Source organism: Fukomys damarensis, unplaced genomic scaffold (genome assembly GCF_012274545.1).
Source record: "Fukomys damarensis isolate Sample0158 unplaced genomic scaffold, DMR_v1.0_HiC HiC_scaffold_2, whole genome shotgun sequence".
NCBI classification, from domain to species: Eukaryota; Metazoa; Chordata; class Mammalia; order Rodentia; family Bathyergidae; genus Fukomys; species Fukomys damarensis.
Genome location: NW_022900914.1, coordinates 48,182,302 through 48,204,485, shown reverse-complemented (window position 1 = coordinate 48,204,485; position 22,184 = coordinate 48,182,302). Strand labels below are relative to the sequence as shown.

Genomic DNA, 22,184 nt, shown 5'->3' with positions numbered 1-22,184 from the left:
GAAGCAATTTTTTCTAAAAGCCCTTAGAGACTGCTGTCACCCTCTCTTTCTATTGGCAACTATATTCAGAAACACCAGTTTCCTTAAGAGCCAGGTTTAGTTGCAATTTAATCATCTTCTTTCTCCTAGTTTCCAGAAACTAGGAGAGGAAAAAAGCTAGAGAAATAAGAAATTATTTCCAGACACTATTCTATGTTAAATTTCCTTGACCTTTTTACATTTCTTCTTTGATTCCTTCTTTTCCTATTTAGTCTTGAAGCTGAAGTATGTATTATTTGCATTGCTAAAGCTTAAATTTCCTTTTTAGTGAGAGTGTTTATTATTAACCCTAGAGCCTGTTTATGGAGCAAGTTGGAATGCTGAAACAATTTTTGGCATTATTTTAGGCCCCTCTGTCACTTTATAATGCCTTCTCTGGAAACTCAAGAAGCTCATGGTCTTGTATGGGAGATAGACATACAATAAATCATTACTGCATACAGTGTGCCCTTTCAAAGATAAGAAAAAATACATATTTCAAAACAAAAGGATATCAACTCTGCCTTCTACCAGCTAATGTACTTGGCAGGATAATAGTGCCTTTGATGAAATTTACCCCAAACCACAAGGTCAGTCCAAATTTGTACAGTGTCAAATCAAGGCCCAACTGGTAAATGATGCTGTGGCTGTTAGGGTGTAACTCTTTTCCATTATCACTCTTCATCAAGGACAGAGGTGAGATTTTGTTTCTTCATGTTTTAAAAAATAAATTTAAAAATGTAGTCCTTAAAATATATATTATTACATGCTACAGCAGATTTTTATTTTAGATGAAATTGCCCTCTTTTGAGAAAAGATACCTAAATCAGTAAGCAGGAAAAATTACCCTTCAATTTGAATCTTCAAAGTATGGAGTCACACCCTTATTTAGTGTAAATGCCTCCAGAGAGTACAAATATAAACTCCTCATAACGTCTGGTCTTTATGAGGCATAGTTTCTTAGACTCTACCTTGTTGATCAGGAGGGAAGAATCTGTGTCAAATTATAGTAGTTGTATTATGGAAAGAGTTTTTATAGAAGAGTTGCTTCAAGCTGAATCATGAAGGATGAGCAGGATTTTGCCAGAGAAAGTGATAGTAAGATTTCAGTGGAATGAGTATATACTATATTCAGAAAACTTCAGGTAGAGTTGTAGAGTGAATGTGGGGAGTGTTCAGAGATAAACTGGGCACGGAGGGGTCTTATATACTATGCTTATGACTTTTCATTTGATCTTGAGGCTGGTCTTAATCTTTTTTTTTTTCAGGTTTAATTGAGTTTATTGGTACATTTTAGGGATACAGTACAGTTACATTCATTGTTGGGATCTTGTACCTCTACATGACGTCTTGATTCTCATTTTTTCCCCTTACCCCTGCCCTCCCTTCACCCCCTCCTCCCCTCCCCATCTACAAAGACTTTATTTTCATCTTTTCATTATCTCACATTTTTTTCTTTTCCCTTATTACCCTTCCCCTACCCATCTCACCTTCCCTACACCTTTAGCTCCTTTCTTTCCATTTCAATAATACATAAGATCCTAATAAGATTACTGACATTTAGAAATGGTCTTAATCTTAAAGTGCATGTGTGTGTGTGTGTGTGTGTGTGTGTGTGTGTGTTTCTGTTTCTCATTCCGTTTCTCAGTTTCATGATCCAGGTGTCACTTTTAAGATTACTGTCAAATAAATATTAAAGATGGATTATTAGGGAAACAAGAGGGGGAAGGGGAAAATCATTGTTTAATATATGTGCTGCGAAGTGAGCCCTGGGAAAATCATTGTTTTCTTAGAAGAGAGTGAGGACATGAGCAGAGGCGGTAGGAGGATGTGGAGGGAGAAAAGCAGAGGAGGCATAGAATTAGAATTGGTAGAATTAGTGATGATTAGTTGGGGGTAGGTGAGAGGTAGAGAGGGAAGTCAAGCTTAATTTGCATATTTTAGTTTGGGTAACTAGGAGACTGGTGATAGCTCTCTCTTTTCTTTCTTTTCTCTCTCTCTCTCTCTCTCTCTCTCTCTCTCTCTCTCTCTCCTCTTCTTTCACTGGGTATCTAACTCGGGACTTTCCACTTGCAAGGCAGTCGGCAGCCCTACTGGTGCTATCTTTAATTGAGATGGGAAACATAGGAGGGAAGTGTAAGTTTGGATTGAAAGTTCATGAATTCAGATTTTGACATGCACAGTTTGAGATGTCTTGGAGGATGGGTGGTGCTTATAGATATTAAGGTTTACAGAACTGGACAGAAGTGTCCTGATGCTATTGAGTTAGGAACTGTGGATGCTTAATAGTGAAAATTGAGTATTGATGAGAATTCTGAGGGACTATACAGTTGGTACCTTGGTTCACAAACTTAATTCTTTCCATGATTCTGGTCATTTGGTTTGTGACCAGAATTGTGGAAAGACTTAAGTTCGTTAAATGAGGTATGAGTATATATAGATTGAGAGGAAATGAAAGCTGAGTAGTACTGAGAGCTATAGGGAAGAATTATGAAAGGAGATTGGGAAGAGGGAAAACCATTGAGGGGTGTAGGAGAGTTATTAGGAGGAAGAGGGCACAGTTGGCAGAGGAACTTACAAAAGTGTACTAAAGCAAATGAGAAGCTGAAAAGTGAATATTTGATTATACAATTAGTAGGCTTTAATTGCCTGGTAAGAATAGGTTTATTGGAGTGATGTAGGTAAGAAACAGGTTACATTGGGTCAAAGAACAAGTTCAGTCTGAGAAAATGGAGGCATTTTATATAGAGTGCTTATTTAAGATTGCAATTATGAAAGAGAGGGAGGAAGAAAAAGAACACCAGGAGGAAATTTAGCAACACCTCCTCAAAAATAATGGACTTTTTTGTTTTGCTAAGAGGGGAACATTTTTGTTTAAGGGAAAGATATCAGTAGAGCGAAACTTTTGAAAGTACAGGATTATCTATCCCCCTCCTCTGTTGATAGAATAACATTCTTATAGTCCAGAAGAGATAAGATTTTTTTTAGAGTATAGTGTTAGTCTTACATTGAGGTGCAATATGTATTCCACTGAGATAGGAAGGAACAAATATTTATAAGAGTAGTAGAGGTATAGATAACTTGTGTATTGAAAGTGGGAAGTTAGGAAGATTCATGCCTTATAAGCCTGAATTTTCTTTGTAAAATAAGGAGTAAAGTTATTTATTGTGAAGGAACATTGCAAATGAGGCTGGGATCTTAAAGAGAAGGGCCGAGTTTGGAACATATGTTGTATAATGGAGGAATGAGCTGATAAACGGCATTGGAAAAGTTGAAGTGGTGCCAAGAATCCATAAATTTGTATTCTTAGTTCCATCAAAGCAAAATTCTTTTATCCAAGTAGAGCCATGCAGAGAAGGAATATGTAAGTACTAGTTCTATTTCTTTCTTTCTTTTTTGGTAGCAGGGATTGAACTCGGTCCTTGTACTTGCAAGGCAGGTGGCGGAACCACTGAGCTAACTCCCCGACCCTTAACCACTAGTTCTAAATGTTTGATAAATGTAGCAAGACCCAGAGGGGGTGATTTTCCTGTAATGGGACGCTCCACTTGGTAAGAAGTCTGTGTTTTGAAGATGACAACTTCCTTATATATATTTTTTTAACCAATTCTGGGACTTCTCAATTATTTCTTTGAATATTCCCTTTTATTTCTTATTAGACCTTTCATTAAACACATTTTATTAGATAAGTGACTGAATGAGGGTAAATCTCCTCTAGAGGAATACAACAACCCATATTTCTAAGATATTTTATAAATAATGTTTTTAAGTTGGAACTTAAGCACCAAAAAATCATAAGAAACACAAATTGTACAACAGTTTAAAAATTAATATGTATAAATTTAAAATGTGCAATATGGTTAAAGAAACAGTTAACATTTAATATCAAAAACCATTTAGGGAATTACAAAAGCTATCAAAAGTGAATAGGCAAATGAAATAAAATACTGAAGTTTTAGAATAAAAAGCATAACTAATATTTGAGGGGGGTCTATCTAAAATATCCAAAATGCAGCAGAGACAAAAGGTAGAAGCCATTTCTAAAGAAATGTTAAGAGACATGGAGAATATAATGTGTTTAATGAAAGGTCTAGTAAGAAATAAAAGGCAATATTCAAAGAAATAATCGAGAAGTCCCAGAATTGGTAAAAAAATATATGAGGAAGTTGTCATCTTCAAATCACAGATTCTTACCAAGTGCAGCCTCCCAATAGAGGAAAATCCCATTGTGGGAAGCCATTTCTTCACTTAATCTATCACCAAGAATGTAGTCCTTAGCTACCTTAGCTTTATTTTATTTGGAGGCCTCTAATTTGACTTCCTATTGTTTCTGGGCTTTAGACTGTATCTCCTGTTTTCTCTCTGGTTGGAAAATAGAAGCATTAAGTAATAGATAATTGGCAGAATCTTGATCTTTTTGATTTGTTTTAGCTTTTGAAGATTTTCCTTATTTTGTTTTCTACTTACCCATGTGCTGACAATTTAGAAACTTTACTTTTGCATTTTTAGGAGTTTGATAGTAGAAAAGTTTTTCATTCTTCTATATTGTTCATAGGACTTCAGTGTTCTCTATCACTTTTTTTGGGCAGAAACTATTCTGATACTTTCATTCATCCTGCTTCAAGGTCTTCATTGTTTATAGGCATAAAATGTTTTAAAGTGTGGTTTCTTTTGACTATGGGATATCAGCAAAAAACCCTTTAGGATGAATTTGGACTAGTAATTTCATGTGATCTTGGTAGGTCTGGTTCTTTCTGAGGAAATTAGAAGATTATATATGCATATGAGTTAAATATATTTATATGTGTCTGTGATAATGTGTATACTGTGTAATGTATATATGTATATGTATAGATATTTCCATACATGTATAGTATACACAAGTACACATTTACAAATGATGTCACTTATATTTATTAGACTTCCATTTAGTGATTACGGGAAACTTTACTGATCTCTCTTGTTAAGCCCACTTTAAGTCTACATGTATAAGTAGACCAAGAGTAGTCACTGCAGTCTTTCCACCATACCAGTATTACAGTGGATTTGTTTCTATTAGTAGTTTTATGATATCTGTCATTAGAGCTATAATAAAAATTTTAAATATGGAGACGCAAGTGCTACAGCCACTACTAATATGCAGTCTCTCAATATATATCTCTTCAGAGTAATTGTTAAGTAAATAATATATTCTGTAATGAATCTTGCAGAATTTTAATTAGACTTCTTGTGGTGATAGTAGATATTAAGTGTACCAGTAGTTTCATTTAGCTCCAATATTGCAGGTTTAAATGTTAAATTAGACACACTGAATTCTATGAAGTGAAACTATACTATTTACTAGGTAATATTGTAACCCTGTCTATACTTGCTAACTACATTACTGCTGTGTGTTCAACAGTGCCCCAGATTAGATTCAGTGGGCATCACTAAGCTGTACAAGTGCTGTTTAACTTCTTATCATTGGCAATAATATTCATTATCCAACTTTTATCTGTCAGATATCATGACCACCAGTGAAAGATGGAATAGAAAAATTCTTTTTGCACTTAACACAAATTGGTATAAAGGACAAAATAAAGCCATTAACATATCCTGTTGTGCCTTTGTGTCTTCAATTACTGATAGTGATTAATTGTTCTGTACAACATTATCATGGTAATAGTTGTGGCAGTCTCTTTATCCTGATTTGGAGTTTCCTTGCTTTCACTGGTTTATTTCCTTTTTATTTCTGTTGTTGAATTTACTGACGCTTTGTGGCAAATTCTCCTTTTCTACTTTCCTGTGCTATTTAACCAAAACCAGGTTTTTATTAAGTCCTTTGGCTAGGTACCAGTTAAAATTGCTCCTTCTTGTTTTTATCCTTTTGAAAATAGCCATTATGGGGGTTCCCTTCCTATCTTGAGAAGTCTCCATCACAGTGTTCTTTTGGTTGCGTAGGCTGTCTTGGTGAAGCCAGTTGGATACCTTCATATTTGCAAGGATGGAGAAAGAACTTGAACATGTTTGATCTCCTGTGGTAGTGCAAAATACATTTGGGTATGGTGATCAGCTCAAAATTTATCAATTAGTATATGCTTCTGTCATTGATGATGATACACAGTGGTCTGCTTCATATTTATGAATACAGAGCATCCAAATTATAATATTAATATCTGGAATAAATTGACAGACTTACTGAAGTAAGGAGAAGAGACGTTAAACTCCTTTTGACCTTCTGCAGTTTTTCTTTCAACATCGTGTTCAAATCTGTTTTTCCACTTTATTTTTAACTTTTGGGGTAAACAAAAATACAAGTGATGCTTTTGTGGAGCTTAATGAAAAGAAAATGTTTGAGGACTAAAACCATGACAATTTAAAAAACATATATATGAGAAAGACCAGAATAACTCTGGAATTTTTTCCTGGATTAATAAAAAACAAAAACCCAAAATGTTCAGTCCTTTGCATCTTGAAGTTCTCCCTGGTTCTGAAAGCATCTCAGCAAATATTCTTTGTCTTATGATACTCTGTTGCATACACTTTTGAAACAATTGGAAATCCACACCTGTTCGATTCTCTACCCTTGCTTTTCTTTCTTAGCAGACACCTGTGTCCTCTCTGGCTAAGGCTTTGTGCTAGTAGTTGGAGATAAAATGGACAAATTACAGCTTCTATGCCCAAGAAGAGATTAACATTCTAGTGTAGGGAGATTAATAAATGAATGAGCAATCAGAATATAGTTTAGGGGCACATAACAGTCTGTGACTTAGAGGGGCTTTCCCAGAAATAAGGTGCAAACAGATTTCAAAGGTCTGTAGGAGCAGTCTTAACTAGATGAAAAGGGGAAAGAACAGTCTAGGTCCAAGATCAGGATTCTTGAGAAGTATTGGTTAATTATTTGATTTGTTGGTTACCTTTTAAGAGTGAGCAATATTCCGTCACTTAGGATACTATCTTTTGCTAGTAGAATACCTAGGGAAGTAGCTTCAACAATAGGAAGTTTGTTTTTATATAATATGAAATCTGGTAATAACACTCCTCAGGATTGCTTTGCCATCTAGGACCCTGGTGTTCATCTTCCCCCTTTGCTGTCTTCAAATTATTTGCATTGTCTCCATTTTTTCCTTTTCTCTTATCAGTTCTCAGATTATTGGCATTATCTTTTCTCCTCTCAGGGTACTTGCTGTATCCCTAAGAACCATACCTTCAGAGCACCATGTCCAAAGTAGGAAAGGCAGTGTCTTTTCCTGTGTGCTTCAGTCACTAAACTCTTTTGAAACTTTGGCAACGAGTTTCCCTTTATTTCCCATTGGGGAGAGTTGTGTCACATGCTCTTATGTTAACTAGTTACTGACAAGGGGAATTGTTTATACACTAATTATTTAATTTTTACAGTACAATAGGAAGGTGAAGTATCAGAATGAATTGGGATACTTCTAACAGGGAGGAGGCAATAGCTGTTGTGTAGCCATAACTAAGAGGAACAGTCTTATCTTGAAATAGAAGTTTGTCTCTTTTGAACTGTTTACCTTTGTGTCAGGCTTCATCTTGCATTAGCTTTTTCTAATTGTGTTTTCTTTGGGAGTCAAGCCAGCTGTATTGGTAATAAGCAATGTAATTTTGATTAAGACTTTTCACTTTTTTTGCCCTCAATTTCCTCAGCTGTATAATGAAAGCTTTGTATTCCAACTCTAAGATCTCTTTCAACTCTTAATGTGTTGGAGGTGTATGTTTTTCTTGCTGTAATAGGGGACAGACCGATGTACTGGAGAGGATACTTACTAGCTGTGTGAATTGGCAAGTTACTTCATCTTCTTGGGTTTCAGATTTTTCATTTGTAAAATAGTAATATCTAATTTATAAGGTACATAAGATTTAAAAGAAATAGCATAATACTTATAATATCCTTCCCCTTTGACGTGCATATTTGAGCTGATGTAGGTTCTATAATCCTGTGGTAGTTCAGTATAGAATGATAAATATTTATTTAATTGAATCCCTCATGTACATTTCATAAGTGAAGATTTCTTAATAGGCATATGAAATCTGGATGGAAGAAAGATATAGTTCCATTTTATGATATTTAGAGTATGTGTCAGATATGGATGCTAGGATTAAAAATTTTACTTTTTGTAAAAACCTGTGGTTTTTGGGAGAGGCGGGTTCAAACATACACCAGCACTTTATTTAGGTTATTTAAATTTAGGTTATAAAAAGTTATTGTTAATTTCGAAGCATTTGTTGTTCAACTTTTATTAAATATTGAAATATTCCTGGAATTATCACGAATAACTAAACCAGTGGTGCAATTTATTCTTGTTTAACTGTTACGTTTGGATGTGTCAGAAACACATGACTTCATTTGAAAGATCCTGTTTTTAATAAATAGAAAGTTAAATATTAAAGTGATATAATTTAATAATTAGCAGTAACTCTTTGGCTAACAGGTTTTATAAAATACAGTTTTTATATTTTAACAATCACTTTTACTTCAGTTCATCGTATTCACGTTTTAAGGACTGTGGCAATGTGCCATCACTAGATGGCAGTCTTTCTCTACTTTTCAGTCCTTTGTTTAGCAGGAAAAAACTTTTTCTTTCCGTTTTTTGAGACAGGGTCTCATGATGTAGTAGAGACTGACCTGGAACTCACTATGTAGCTCAGGCTGGTCTTGAACTCACAGCAATCCTTCTTGCCTCAGCCTCGCGAGTGCTGGGATTACAGGTGCGCACCACCATGCCCTGCTAAAACTGCTAATTTTAATAGAAGAGGGATATGGTCAATTTTAAGAGATACATGTGAGAGGTTGAGTTGTGAGGATTTATTAATGGTTTAGATGGAGAGTAGGATGGGAAGAAATAGATTGGAAGTGATTCTTGGATATTTAGCTTGGAACTAGATAGTGTCATTAGGTGTGGGTAGTTTGCTGAGATATTTGGTGAGGAATGCATTTGAGAGTGAAGATAGATTGGTAATAAATGATTTTTTTTCTGTGTTAAATCTGAGATGGCTTTAAAAATCCAATTGGATTTGTTAAGTAGTAGCTGGAGATTTGAGTTTAGCATGCAGAAAAGTGCATTAAATTGTAAGTATAGATTAGGAAGTCATTACTACCACCTAGTAGATGATATTTTAAAGCCATGAAATTAATTGCTTGATGAGAGAGTACAGATAGAGAAAAGAAATGGTTTTAAGGAATATTTCGAAGTGAAATAGAGGAAGAGGAGCTGAGAAGGGATATCAAAAAGATGTCAGAGAAAGGTTAAAATCATTAGTACGCTGTCTTTGAAATCTACTCAAGAAAGTGTTTAGAAAGGGTGAGACTATCAAACTCTAGCAAATGCTGCTGTTAAGTGAAATACAACAAATGCCTCTTCTCAAGTAAAGTATTGAGGTGGTAAGGAAATGGAAAGGAGTTCCCCCTACCACCACCACTAGGGGAGCAGAGAAATGAGATAGCTGAGAAATGAGATAGCAATGAGAAGAAATGAGGAAGAGATGTATGTGTAAAGACATATTTTTAAAACTCATTTTAACATATATATGAGAATGATCTAGTAGAGAAGGAGAAATACGTAATGCAGAGCGAGGGATAAAAGGGAATGTTTATGGGAGGAAAGTTCTTGAAACAACTAGAACTGTATCTCAGAGCTTGGAACTCTTCTTCCATTGTTATAGGAGGCTGGACAGAGTAGGAGGTACACATCTTAGTAGGTTGGTTGGTTTTCATGGGGAAGAGAGATTTTTAACATATCTTTTTTCTGTGGGGTATATAATAGGGTTAAGTAGCTGAGAGTGGGGGAGTAAACATTTGAGGAGAGGGGAAAGTAAGGTTAGATACTTTTGAGAATGCAAAGTATGATTTTTGGGAGGGGTAATAATGATACAAATTGAGCACCCCTAATCTAAAAATTCAGTGTTTGAAATGCTCCAAAATCCAAAACTTTTTGAGTGCCTACATGACAAACGTCACAAGTGGAAAATTCCTGACTTCATGATAAGTTGCAGTCACAATGCTGATGTACTAAAAATATTATATAAACTTGCCTTTGGGCTTTGTGTAAAAGATGTACGTGAAGCATTGATGAAATTCACATTTAGATTTGGGTCCCATTCCCAAGATATCTTATTATGTATTTAAAAATATTCAAAAGTGTGAAAACATTCAAAATTTGAACATTTCTCATTTCTTTTCCCCTCTGGTACCAGGGATTGAACTCAGGACCTTGCGCTTGGGAGGCAGGTGCAGCTCCACTGAGCTAAATCCTCAGCCCGACATTTCTCATTCTTAAGCATTTTGGGTATGGGCTATTCAACCTGTAGTAGAATTCTCTAGTGGTATTGAATGTCTAATGTAGATTTGTAGTTATAGAGCTATACCGAGTATAACCAGCCCAACTATGAAATTTTCTCAGCAAATTTTAGCCTTTTGGGTATAGTCATGGACTAACTGGATAGTTGGATTACTAAAATTGAGTTTGTCTTGAGTAAATTAAGTTAAATTAAGAAAGACAGAGCCAAGGCCATTATAATTTACTCTTTTAATTTTATTTAATTATTTTTTTGGTACTAGGGATCGAACTCGGGACCTTATGCTTGCAATGCAGGTGACGGAACCACTGAGCTAAATCCCTGGCCCCACTCCTTTTATTTTATGAAGAGAATTCTGTGATGAATACTGTCAAATATTTTTAAGTGAATGAGAAAGCAAAAATTTTGATTTTCCTTAAAAGTACTCATTAATTTCAAAATAATTTGATACTGGTTTACTCTGTGGCTTATGCACCCTCAAAATCTAATTTGCAAATAAAATTGCTTCTGGATTTGTATTTCTATTTCCACTTAAGAGTAAATGTGATGTAATTTTCATGGCTTTTTTTTCTTTTTCTTTTGGTACTGGGGATTGAACTTGGGTCCTTGTACTTGCAAGGCAGGCCGCTGAACCGCTGAGCTAAATCCCCGGCCTCATGGCTGTTTTTTTAAAGGTCTGTCTATGATGGTGAGGAACATGGACGATTCATGGAGAAGCTGGAAACTCGCATCCGTAATCATGACCGAGAAATTGAGAAAATGTGCAACTTTCATTACCAGGGCTTTGTGGACTCCATTACTGAACTGCTGAAAGTGAGAGGAGAAGCCCAGAAACTCAAAGTAAGGAGACTCTACAAGATACTTGTTTCTCTCTTCTCTTCTGTGATTCTGATTAGCATTAAGAGTATAAACTAGCTGGACTGGGGATTTAGCTCAGTGGCACCATGCCTACCTCGCAAGCACAAGGTCCCGAGTTCGAGCCCTAGTACCAACGGGGGGGTAATTCATGAGTTTAAACTACATTGCAGGTCAGAGATTTTTGTGTAGTAAGAAAGGATTTATGCTGAAATCTAATTCATGGCTTTTTAGCTGAAAAGGATATCCTTTTTAATTAGAATTTCATTGGGATAGCTGCATTTGAGACAGAACAACTAACTGATCAGTAACTGTTTCTTTCAAGCAGAAACTCAGTTTGATTCTTTTTGTCATCTCCTTCCTTGCTGGATAAAAGCTGTCTCTGAAGAATGACAGAATTTTAGGGCATTGCTTTAAAATTATTTGCAGCACGGAATATAGGTCAAGGAAAAAAAAAGATCTGTTATAGTTGTGGATCACCAAGGTTCTTTCTTGATGTGACAGATTCACATTTAGGAAGAAGGCTGGTCAAACTGGTTTGGTCCCTGCTGTAGCAAAGTCAGTTATCCAGAATAACTGACTTAATCTTAAGTCTGACTATTCCACTAAGCTTACTTTATTATAATGAATAACTTATTTTTTTAAGTGTTCTTTGGAAATACTTCTCATATAATCTCTAATTAACAGTTTTATTTTTTCCTAGTTCTTATGTTTTTAATTTTTTTCTTTTAGAATTTCAATTAAAACTCTAAAAGGATTTTCTAAGGTATGGGGTTAATTTGGTAATGAGTGTAAATTTCATGTAAAAGAAGATATTGGTAGGAAAAAAGAAAACTTTATTGAGGGATAAAGTGGGCTATCAGATATTAAATTATACTCTAAATCCATAGTAGTTTAAAAGCTCATTTGACTGCAAAACAACTTAAATGAACATGAAACTGTAAGTTATTTCTTACTTATTTAATGTGAATCTTTATCTTTTGCTATAGCGCCCCCTATACTAGAGATTGAACTCAGGACCTTACTCTTGCAAGGCAGATGCAGTGTTGCTAGTTAGAAATTTTAATATTTGATTATAAGGTGCTGGGGATGCTATATACTATATATAATGTACCTTATATTATATTTATAAAATTTCCAAAATTCTGAAGTCTAAAACACATTGTGTCTTAAGGTTTTAAAAAGAAGTTTATAAGCCTAGTGTGGTGGCGCACGCCTATAATCCCAGCACTCAGGAGGCTGAGGCAGGAGGATCGCTGTGAGTTCGAGACCAGCCTGGACTACATAGTGAGTTCCAGTTCAATCTCAACTACATAGTGAGACCCTGTCTCAAACCCCCACTCCCCAAAAAACCAAAAACAAATAAAAAAGTTTATATATATCTATGCAACAGTATCCATCCATTTTAAGAAATAGAATATTACTAATACTATTACATTTTTCTTTCGTACTTCTCTTTGTATTTCTCTTCCATTTAGAGGGAATAAATCTTTTAATTTGTTGTTAATATACTGTTTGTCCTTACCTAGCTATCTCAGCTTTTCATCCTCATCTTGGGCTGTTCTTTTCTATGCCTTTTGGATTCTTGTATCCCAGACTTCTCCCACAGTTTCTTAGGACCTTAGTCCATGACAATCTGCAGGATATTGAAGTGGCCAATTGTTGAAATACTCCTAGAGACCAGCCGACTACATAGTGAGTTCCAGTTCAATCTCAACTACATAGTGAGACCCTGTCTCAAACCCCCACTCCCCAAAAAACCAAAAACAAATAAAAAAGTTTATATATATCTATGCAACAGTATCCATCCATTTTAAGAAATAGAATATTACTAATACTATTACATTTTTCTTTCGTACTTCTCTTTGTATTTCTCTTCCATTTAGAGGGAATAAATCTTTTAATTTGTTGTTAATATACTGTTTGTCCTTACCTAGCTATCTCAGCTTTTCATCCTCATCTTGGGCTGTTCTTTTCTATGCCTTTTGGATTCTTGTATCCCAGACTTCTCCCACAGTTTCTTAGGACCTTAGTCCATGACAATCTGCAGGATATTGAAGTGGCCAATTGTTGAAATACTCCTTGGCCATGTAGTACTCAGTGTTGCCCATGATGCCCATGAGTTGATGATACCACTTGCTGATTGGTACTCATCCACTTTTCTTCTTATTCTTTCCCCTTCAGAATGCTTTAAGTTGCAAATTCCTTCACATTGGTCAGGATGTCTGTGAAAGAACAAGTGAGCTGATGCTACCAGTTCAGGATTCTTGCTGCTTCAGACTACCCAGTTGTTCCGAGGCTGAGAATTAATGTCTAGCTTTACACCTGATAGACTGTGCTCTAGGGAGAACCATTTGATCTAGATTAAGAACCAAAAAAATGTAGTTTCCTGAGCTACAGGAAATAGTTTCTAAAATAGTGTAGGGAATGGAAAAGGTTATTATCTATATTTAATACTATTTTAACATCATAGTGAAAAGAAATTATGTTCTTTAGGATGTCCATTATCTCTTTTGATTTACAGCATGCATACATTATATATATTTACATACATACTATTTTTATATTTTCTAAATCAAAAGAAGTACCATCCCCAGACTATTGTCAGTATAATTTCTTTCCATTGTCATGAATTGAAATAGTTTTTTCTTTTTTGGTACCGGAGATTGAACTCGGGTCCTTGAGCTTGCAAGGCAGATGGTGGAACTGCTGAGCTAAATCCCTGGCCCTGAAATAGTTTTTGAATAGTATTTAAATAATTATTTTCTTTCTTACCAGAAACATTGATTAGGCTCCTATGGATATATTTTATTTAATTTTTTTTGAGACAGGGTCCAGCTGTATAGTTCAGATAGGCCTTGAACTCACGGCAATCCTCCTGCTTCAGTCTCCCATGTGCTGTGGTTACAGGCATATACCACAGTGCTTACCTCCTATGGATATATTTTAGACAATAGTTTACATGAAATCAATTTAGTGGACTTTAATTTAGTGGACTTTTAACAAACACTGAAATTAAACACAGTTGAATAGGAAGTACCATGTATTACATGTAGTAAGAACAAAAATTGTTCTTGAAAATTGTACATATGTGTGTACTGAATTACAATGTAAAATATATTTTTTACTATGAGTTTCTGAGTTAAAAAATATGAGAAATCGTGTCTTTGTAGAATAAAGAAGGCCACTTTAATAGGAACAATTATACTGACTCTAGTAGTATTTACAGAGGATTGAAGTTTAGAAGATTATCTTCAGTATAGGATTAAAATAAAAATGTAGTTTACTGTTGAACAACTCCTGAGAAACACCATCATTCCACTTTTTGTTTGCTAGCTCTTCAAGGTATTTGAACCTCTTCAAGGTTATTCAGGAATGGTGTGTAGTATATATGTATGGTTTAAATATACTGTCTTTGAATAAGTGTTTTCCCCCTCTTTGTGCTAAAAATTCCTTCATCTGTTTTTCATGTGTAGGAGCTTTGGCTTCCTCCCCAAACTTATTGACATCTTTGAGCTTTAGCTTGTCAGTGGCCTTGTAAAACGTGATATGTAAATGTAATTCTCATAGTGTGGTCTTACCACTTACTACTGTACTTATTATAGATCAGGTATCAGTAGATTCTGTCTTGTAGGCCAAATCCACCTTATCTTCTGTGTTTGTAAGAAAAGTTTTATTAGAACACAGCTATGCCCACTCATTTGCATTTTTAACTCTACAGCAGCAGAGTTGAATAGTTATAACAGAGGCTATGAGGCCCGAAAAGCCTAGAATACTTACTATCTAACTCTTTATACAAACAGTTTATGGATCCCTCCCTATTGGAGACAATGCTTCTATTAATGCTTTGTATCGGCATTTTGGACAGCTACCTCAAACTCTTAATTCATACTGAGCTCATAGTCCAATAAAACAACAAAGTGTTTCACATGTGGTGCTATTAAGTAATAAAGAGTTAATTTGAGTGTTTCTGGCCTCTTTTTTCTAATAGTTTCTAAAGGTTTTCTGGAAGAGTCAGATTTCATTTTGTCTTTGAAAGCAGAGGTACATGTGGTAATCTGCTCTGAAAATATATTTTAGTTATTGTGCATAGTTTGCAGAAAAGATTTCAAGAAATTGATTTCCTGGAAAACTAGTTTCTTCAGATGATTTTGAATAAAAGGGTGTTATATTAAGTAAGCTTAGAAAACATTTCATATGACCTGTCTTTCTCAGGTATTTATAGTATGTGCGTGTACGCACATGCGTGCATGTATGGGTGGGTACAGTATATTGATAACATTAACATTTTTCTGTCTTCTAAGAGACATCATAGGAAATACTGGGTTAGGGGAATGTAGTCTAAATATAATGAACAGTAGTCATTGGTGAAAGGCTAGATAGCTTCTACTAAAGAAAGTTTTAGAAATTAATGTTCACATTTTTATAATATCTGAGATGATGAAGAAATTACTATTTTATATACTTATTATTTTTTTAACATCAGTAGAGGCATCAAAAGTATATTCTACTCAGGAGGCTGAGGCAATAGGATCACAAATTTGAGCCCAGTTTGGGCAACTCAGTGAGACCCTGTCTCATAACAACAACAACAACAACTACTACTACTACTACTACTACTACTACTACTACTACTGCTTAGTGAGGCCCTGTCTCATAACACCACCATCACCACCACCAAAAACCAATCCAAAACAACCATAAAATGGCTGGAGATGTAGCTCTGTGCAGAGGCCATAGGTTGAAGCCCCATTACCAAAAAAGTAGATACTAGTAAAGTTGTGTGCCTATTCCTTTAAATTATGAGTTATAGATCATTTTAAGGCTAATTCACATATTTTTTATGATCAGATGGAGAGAGTAGTGAGAATATAGAAGTATTAGGGGAATTCAGATAAAATGTCTTCTAAAATTAGAATGATAAAAAATACTAAAATTTTGCTTTGAGTTAAAAAGTTGAAAATTTATGCCTATCCTTTTCAAGAATACATTGGTGAAGTGAGAAATGTCTGTAACATAATTTGTTCTTTCTAGATATTGTAGAGATGGTAAGGTCCTTTGTAGGTTATTTTTCTATTTTATTTCTTTCTCCAAAGTTGGAGCGATCTTTAGTTGTGGTAGCATCTTAGTTTGGAATGTTTCAAGGTAAACATATCTTTCAGTAATGTTGCTTTTCACTGTCCAAAAAATCATGCAAATGTCCAGTAGAAAAGTGGATAAGATTTAAATTCAAGAGAATGTCACTGAACCAACATGTGGTGGAATGCTAAAAGTTGCTAGCTACCTTTTCATATTAATTTTTGATCTTTATCCAACTATTGTTTAAATGTTTTTATGAGTTTAAACTATCTTCTTTCCACAGAATCAAGTGACGGATACTAATAGAAAACTACAACAAGAGGGAAAGGAAGTAAGGCCAGTTTATCTTTTGAAAAAATATTTTGTGTTTCATGCCATTGTCTGTTGATGACTGTCTTCATTTAGGGGCTTACAAGATTATATAAGCATTCTCCACACTGATTTCCATAGCAGTTGTATTAGTTTACATTCCTACCAACAATGTACTGTAGAAGAGTTCTTTTTTTCCCCCCACATCCTCACCATGATTGTTATTAGATTTTTTGATGATAGCCATTCTTTCTGGGGTAAAGTGATATCTCAGTGTAGTTTTAATTTGCATTTCTTTTATGGCCAGTGATGTTGAACATTGTTTCATGTATTTATTGGCCATCTGTATTTCTTTTTCTGAGAACTGTCTTTTCATTTTGGTTGCTCATTTTTTGGGGGTGGTGGGATTGGGTCCTTTATTTGGGGGAGGTCTTAATTTTTTGGAGTTCTTTATTCTAGATGTTGCTTTATTTTTTCATAGAAGTGAAACAATGGTTTTTTATATTTTCTTTATTAATATCTACATGTATTACGTTAAAATAAAAAATGACCGTAAGCAGTATATTAGAAGTACTTGGGTATTATTGTTGCTTCTCCTAAAGTTTATATCACATAAATGAATATAGTCATTAGTGAGTTTAATGAAAGGACATATAGTCATTAGCTATGTTTTTAAATCATTGATTGAAAATATGGCCAATGCTGTTCTTTACCTGGAAATGTTCATTTCCTAATGTTCATTTACTTATTTCTTCAAATGTTAACTTTTCTTTTTTGGTACTGGGAATTGAACCCAGGGCCTTACACTTGCCAGGCAGGCACTGTGCTGCTGAGCTACATCCCCAGCCCAAATGTTAACTTTTCAGTGAGATCTGTCCTAAACCTTATTTATAGTTGTAGCCTTATCCTTATTGCCCCATTCTTTTTACCTCTTCCCAGTTTATTTTTCTCCATTGTACTATCATACTTTTGATATATATTTTTACTTATATATTTGTTTTTAGTCTGTCTCTTGCCATTAGAAATTTGGTCTTTGTGGTTAGAAAGTTTTGTTTGTTCTGTTCATTTCTGTATCCTTTCCATCTGCTTAAATAGCAACTGGCACAAACTGGGACTCAATAAACATTTGTTTATAAAGTGAATCATGACTGGGGATATAGCTCAGCGGTGAAATGCTTGACTGGCTTGCATGAGGAATGGGGTTCAATTCCCACTTTCTGGGGGGATAAAAAGAATCATTCTATTAATGGATATACTCACTGTTTAAACCTTTACAGTTAACAATATTATTTTATTTACTCAATCCTTATGGCAGACTAATGATGATGTCAGAGCAGTTATTATCTCTGTTTTATTGATGATGAAATTAGAACAGATGATTTGGTGAGTTTATAAAATAATTGGTAAGACTGGGATTAAAACCCAAGTTTTTTGACTCATAGTCCGTTACTGGTTTTTGTATCATACACTTGCTTTATCCTATAATACTTAATGTTTAATTTTAATAATCTTTAAGGTTTGCTTTTGATTGTTTGATCAGTGAAATAATTAGAGGCATTCTCTTTCATTTTTTTTTTGCATGATATCTAAGGAAATAACATTTTTAGGCATGAGTATAGGATCAGTGCTTCAAGTGGATAACTAAATTTTTTTTGTCTTATATTCTAATTATTCAGAGCACATTTTTTACTAGTATATTGTAGGATGACTTCAGGTAGAGGCCTTTAGGAACTATGAGAAGAAAAGTGGATTGATTACTCTTCACTAAACTGGATCTCATAGAGAAGCCACATCTAGGTGTGTGGTTATTTGTTGAAATAGCAACTTAATTGAAGATCATTTTCACACTCATTTGAAGCTGTATAGGAAGGACAGTTTTCTTTCTGTTTAGTACTGGTACAAAATGTAGAATTTTTTCAGAAGATTGATGAAACCATAAATCATGAAGAGTGAATAGTGTTTGGAGAAAATATGTAAAATATTTTCTTTTCTTCTGGATAGCCCCTATATTTTAGGATTGCATTTTATGTAGTCCATTCTAGTGCACTCTGTATCTTGGGGAGAAAGTGGGAAATTGTGCAGGAATGTTTTACTGGTTGGGAAAGGCAGTTCCTTAGTCCACTTGGCAGTACTTACTATGAAACTGTCTGGGATTTTCTGATGAATTGAACACAGTGTGGAAAAATGACTAAAAGCTTTTTATTTACAGCTATTGGCATAATTCAGTTTTTTTCCCCCCTCTTACTAAGCTGGTGATAGCAATGGAAGAACTGAAGCAGTGTCGTTTACAACAAAGAAATATTTCTGCCACTGTTGATAAATTAATGCTGTGTCTTCCAGGTAAGGAACTGGAAATGGAGTAGGATTCTTAATGCAGTTCTGTTAGCTTTAATTCTTTCTTTACTTTCTCTAAATAATGTTTTTGTGTTTTTTTTTTTTTTTTTTTTTTTTTTTTTTTTTTTTTTTTTTTTTTTTTTTTTTTTGTCTCTTTCAAGTCCTAGAGATGTATAGCAAATTGAGGGACCAAATGAAAACTAAAAGGTAAGAATTTTTTATCTAAATTTGCTTTTAGTAGTCTAAATTTGTTTTTAGATTACTTGTTTTGGATGTAAGAGTAGAATACTGGGGATTAAACTAGGGCCTGGTGCATACTAGGCAACTACTTTACCACTGAACCTCATCCTCAGCCCTAGAATACTTTTAAGGCTCATATTTGATAGTGCTTTTTAAAGGATTATATATATGTTCACACACATATATTTTTCTGGCACCAAGTAGAATTATATGTCTTGGACACCCTTTGTATAGGTTGGGCTCTGTTACTGTTTTTGACTGTTAAGATGTGAGTAGAAGTAATGTGTGTCACTTTTGGGCTTAGCATTTTATTTCCAATGCAGGTCCTTTCAGAACTCTCTATTTTCCCTTGGTTATGATAAATGGCAGTGTTTAAGATAGCTGAGTCCTTGAGTACCTTTAATGAGCAGAGCTTCTCTGCCAACTTAATAAGTTTTAAACTATTATTTTAGGATCACTGAGACTTTGGGGGTTGATAGTACTATAGGGTAAATATCTCAAATGGTACTAGGAGGGACATTTGGTATGATTCTAGTTGTTTGCTGTGCAGACAGTGGTAAATATTTTTTGAAAAAAAATCTTTGTTCATGTCTCTTTGGACTCATCTTGATTGTGTTCTTCAAATGCTGCTGTGTGGTGTATGGATCATGTGGGGTTTGTTGAATATAAATTTTAGCCGAGAAGATCTGGTGTTGCTCCTGAGGTTATGCATTTTTTACAAGCCACAGGCCATGTGGATTTTACTGGTACAGGGTTCATATCTAGAAGATAACCAGTTTGATCAAAAAAAGGGTGTTTTCCAAAGTGATTTACCCATGTACAATACTACTAGCATTTTATGTGAGTTCCTGTTATTTCACCTCTTGGTAATATCTTTATTGCCAATTTTTTTAGTTTTTGCAAGTGTGATGATTATAAAATGATAGATCACTGATACAGTTTTTTATTTATTTGATTATAGTACTATAATAAAAATGTTTTTGGATACTGAAGTTTTATTTGATATATTTTGTACATTTTTCTCATATTATTATTGTTTTTATTCATAGGAATTCATATTTTGGATGCTTTTTTCTGTCAATATGCCATAAATACAGTCTTCCTATTTTTTTTTTTTTTCTGGTACCAGGGATTGAACTCAGGTCCTTGCACTTGTGAGGCAGGTGGCAGAACCACTGAGCTACATCCCCAGCCCCCAGTCTTCCTATTTATAGCATATTTTTTTTAACTTTGTAGAGTTAGTATTTTTGTTGTATAGCAGTTTTGATAGTCAAAACTATTTATTTTGTTAATTAAAAATTAGTTTTAAGAATTCACAAATTCAGCATTTTTTTCTGAACCAGTTGAAAATAAGATGCTAACATGATACACTGTCATACCTAATAATATACTTTAGTCGGGTTTCCTATAAATAGAGATATTTTCCTTTGCAACAACATTGTAATAGAGAATGGAAATTAACACTGTTATACAACTAGCATCTAATCCTCTTATCAATCCGTTTTGCCAGTTATCTTAATTGTGTTCCTTACAGCTAAAGAATCTAGTTCAAATCACATGATGCATTTGGTTGTCATGTTTCTTTAGTCTTTCTGAGTCTGTAATTCTCTTCAGTAGCTCCTTAACTTTTATGACCTTGTCACTTTTGAAGATTATAAGCCTGTTATTTTATGACCTTGATTTAAAAAATTGGTCTCATGTAACAGTCTCTGCTTTTTTATTGTTTGAATCTTTTATACTTAATGCAATTATCAGTATATAGGTTTAAATATATCTTCTAATTTATTTTTCATTTATCCTGTCTTTTGTTCCTTCTCTCCATTACTGCCTTTTTCTCATTCAGTTGACTATTTTAGGATTCCATCTTATCTTCACTAATGCCATATAAACTATATCTCTTTGTTTTATTTTTTAATGTTACACTGGATATCTTTAACTTACTGTAGATCTTTAAATAATATTATATCAAATCATATAATGTAAGAGTCGTACGGCACTATACTTTTATTTAAGTAGAAATGGTAATTAGTTTGATCTGACCATTATATGTATACATTTATTGGTTGTCATGTTATATCCTAGAAGTATATATAGTTATTGTATAAATTAAAACTTGCATTTTACCATTCCTTCTTTTGTATTATTATTGTCATCGATCTTATTTCAAAGTGTGGTATGTAGTGACTATAATAATTTGCATTTCTGCTATAAAATATCTTTTACCTTTAAAATAAAATAAACAAATTTTATATTTACTTACTTATTTAAGTACTTTTAGCCCTTTTGGTAGTTTTCTTCTGGTATTACTACTTATCCTTTCTGCTTGAAGAATATCCTTTAGTATTTTGTGTTGGATCAGTTGTCTGGCTTTGAATTCTCTGAGAAATAAAATTGTTTTGAGGCAGCATTTCATCTACACTTTAAAAATTATTATTCACATACCATAACATTAATAATTTTAAAGTGTACAATTGAGTGGCTTTTAGAATATTTACAAGGTTCTGCCACCATAAATCCGACCTGTGTTCTAGAACATTTCAATCACCCCCAAAGAAACTGTGCACTCATTCCTCTTTCCCCTGAGTCTGGGCAACCACTTAGCTACTTTCTGTCTCTGTAGATTTGTTGGTTCTGAATATCTCGTGTGAGTAAAATTATGCAGTATGTGGCCTTATGTCTGACTTCTTCCACTTAGCATAGTGTTTTCAACACTCCACCATGTACCACTACTTCACTCTTTTTTTTAATGAATGCTCTTCCATTGTATGAACATACTTCATTTTGTTTGTCTTTTCTTCTGCATGAGGTATTTTCACTTTTTAGCTCTTATGCATAATATTGCTAAAATATTTATTTGCGAGTCTTTGTGCATGTTCTTTCAGTTCTCTGGGGAATATACCTAGGAGCGGAATTGCTAGGCCATATAGTAATTCTTTCACCCTTTTTCAGAACTACCAGACTGTTTTACAGAGCAGCTACATCTTTTTATTTTCCTAGCAGTAAGCATATGAAGGTTCTAATTTCTGAATACCTTAGTCAATACTTATTATTGTTTG

General features: G+C 34.2%; 1 protein-coding gene across 4 annotated transcripts in view; it reads left to right on the top strand.

The window, feature by feature from the left end:
- Exoc6b (exocyst complex component 6B) overlaps nt 1-22,184 on the top strand; it is a 564,580-nt gene that overhangs the window by 44,856 nt on the left and 497,540 nt on the right. For 3 of the 4 annotated variants that reach the window (XM_010609609.3, XM_010609607.3, XM_010609608.3), the window contains exons 2-5: nt 10,986-11,151; nt 16,529-16,576; nt 18,804-18,894; nt 19,050-19,095. In XM_010609609.3, the coding sequence (XP_010607911.1) occupies nt 10,986-11,151; nt 16,529-16,576; nt 18,804-18,894; nt 19,050-19,095 (351 nt within the window). The remainder of the gene's footprint in view (nt 1-10,985; nt 11,152-16,528; nt 16,577-18,803; nt 18,895-19,049; nt 19,096-22,184) is intronic. The other variant, XM_019205331.2, reaches the window with a different exon arrangement.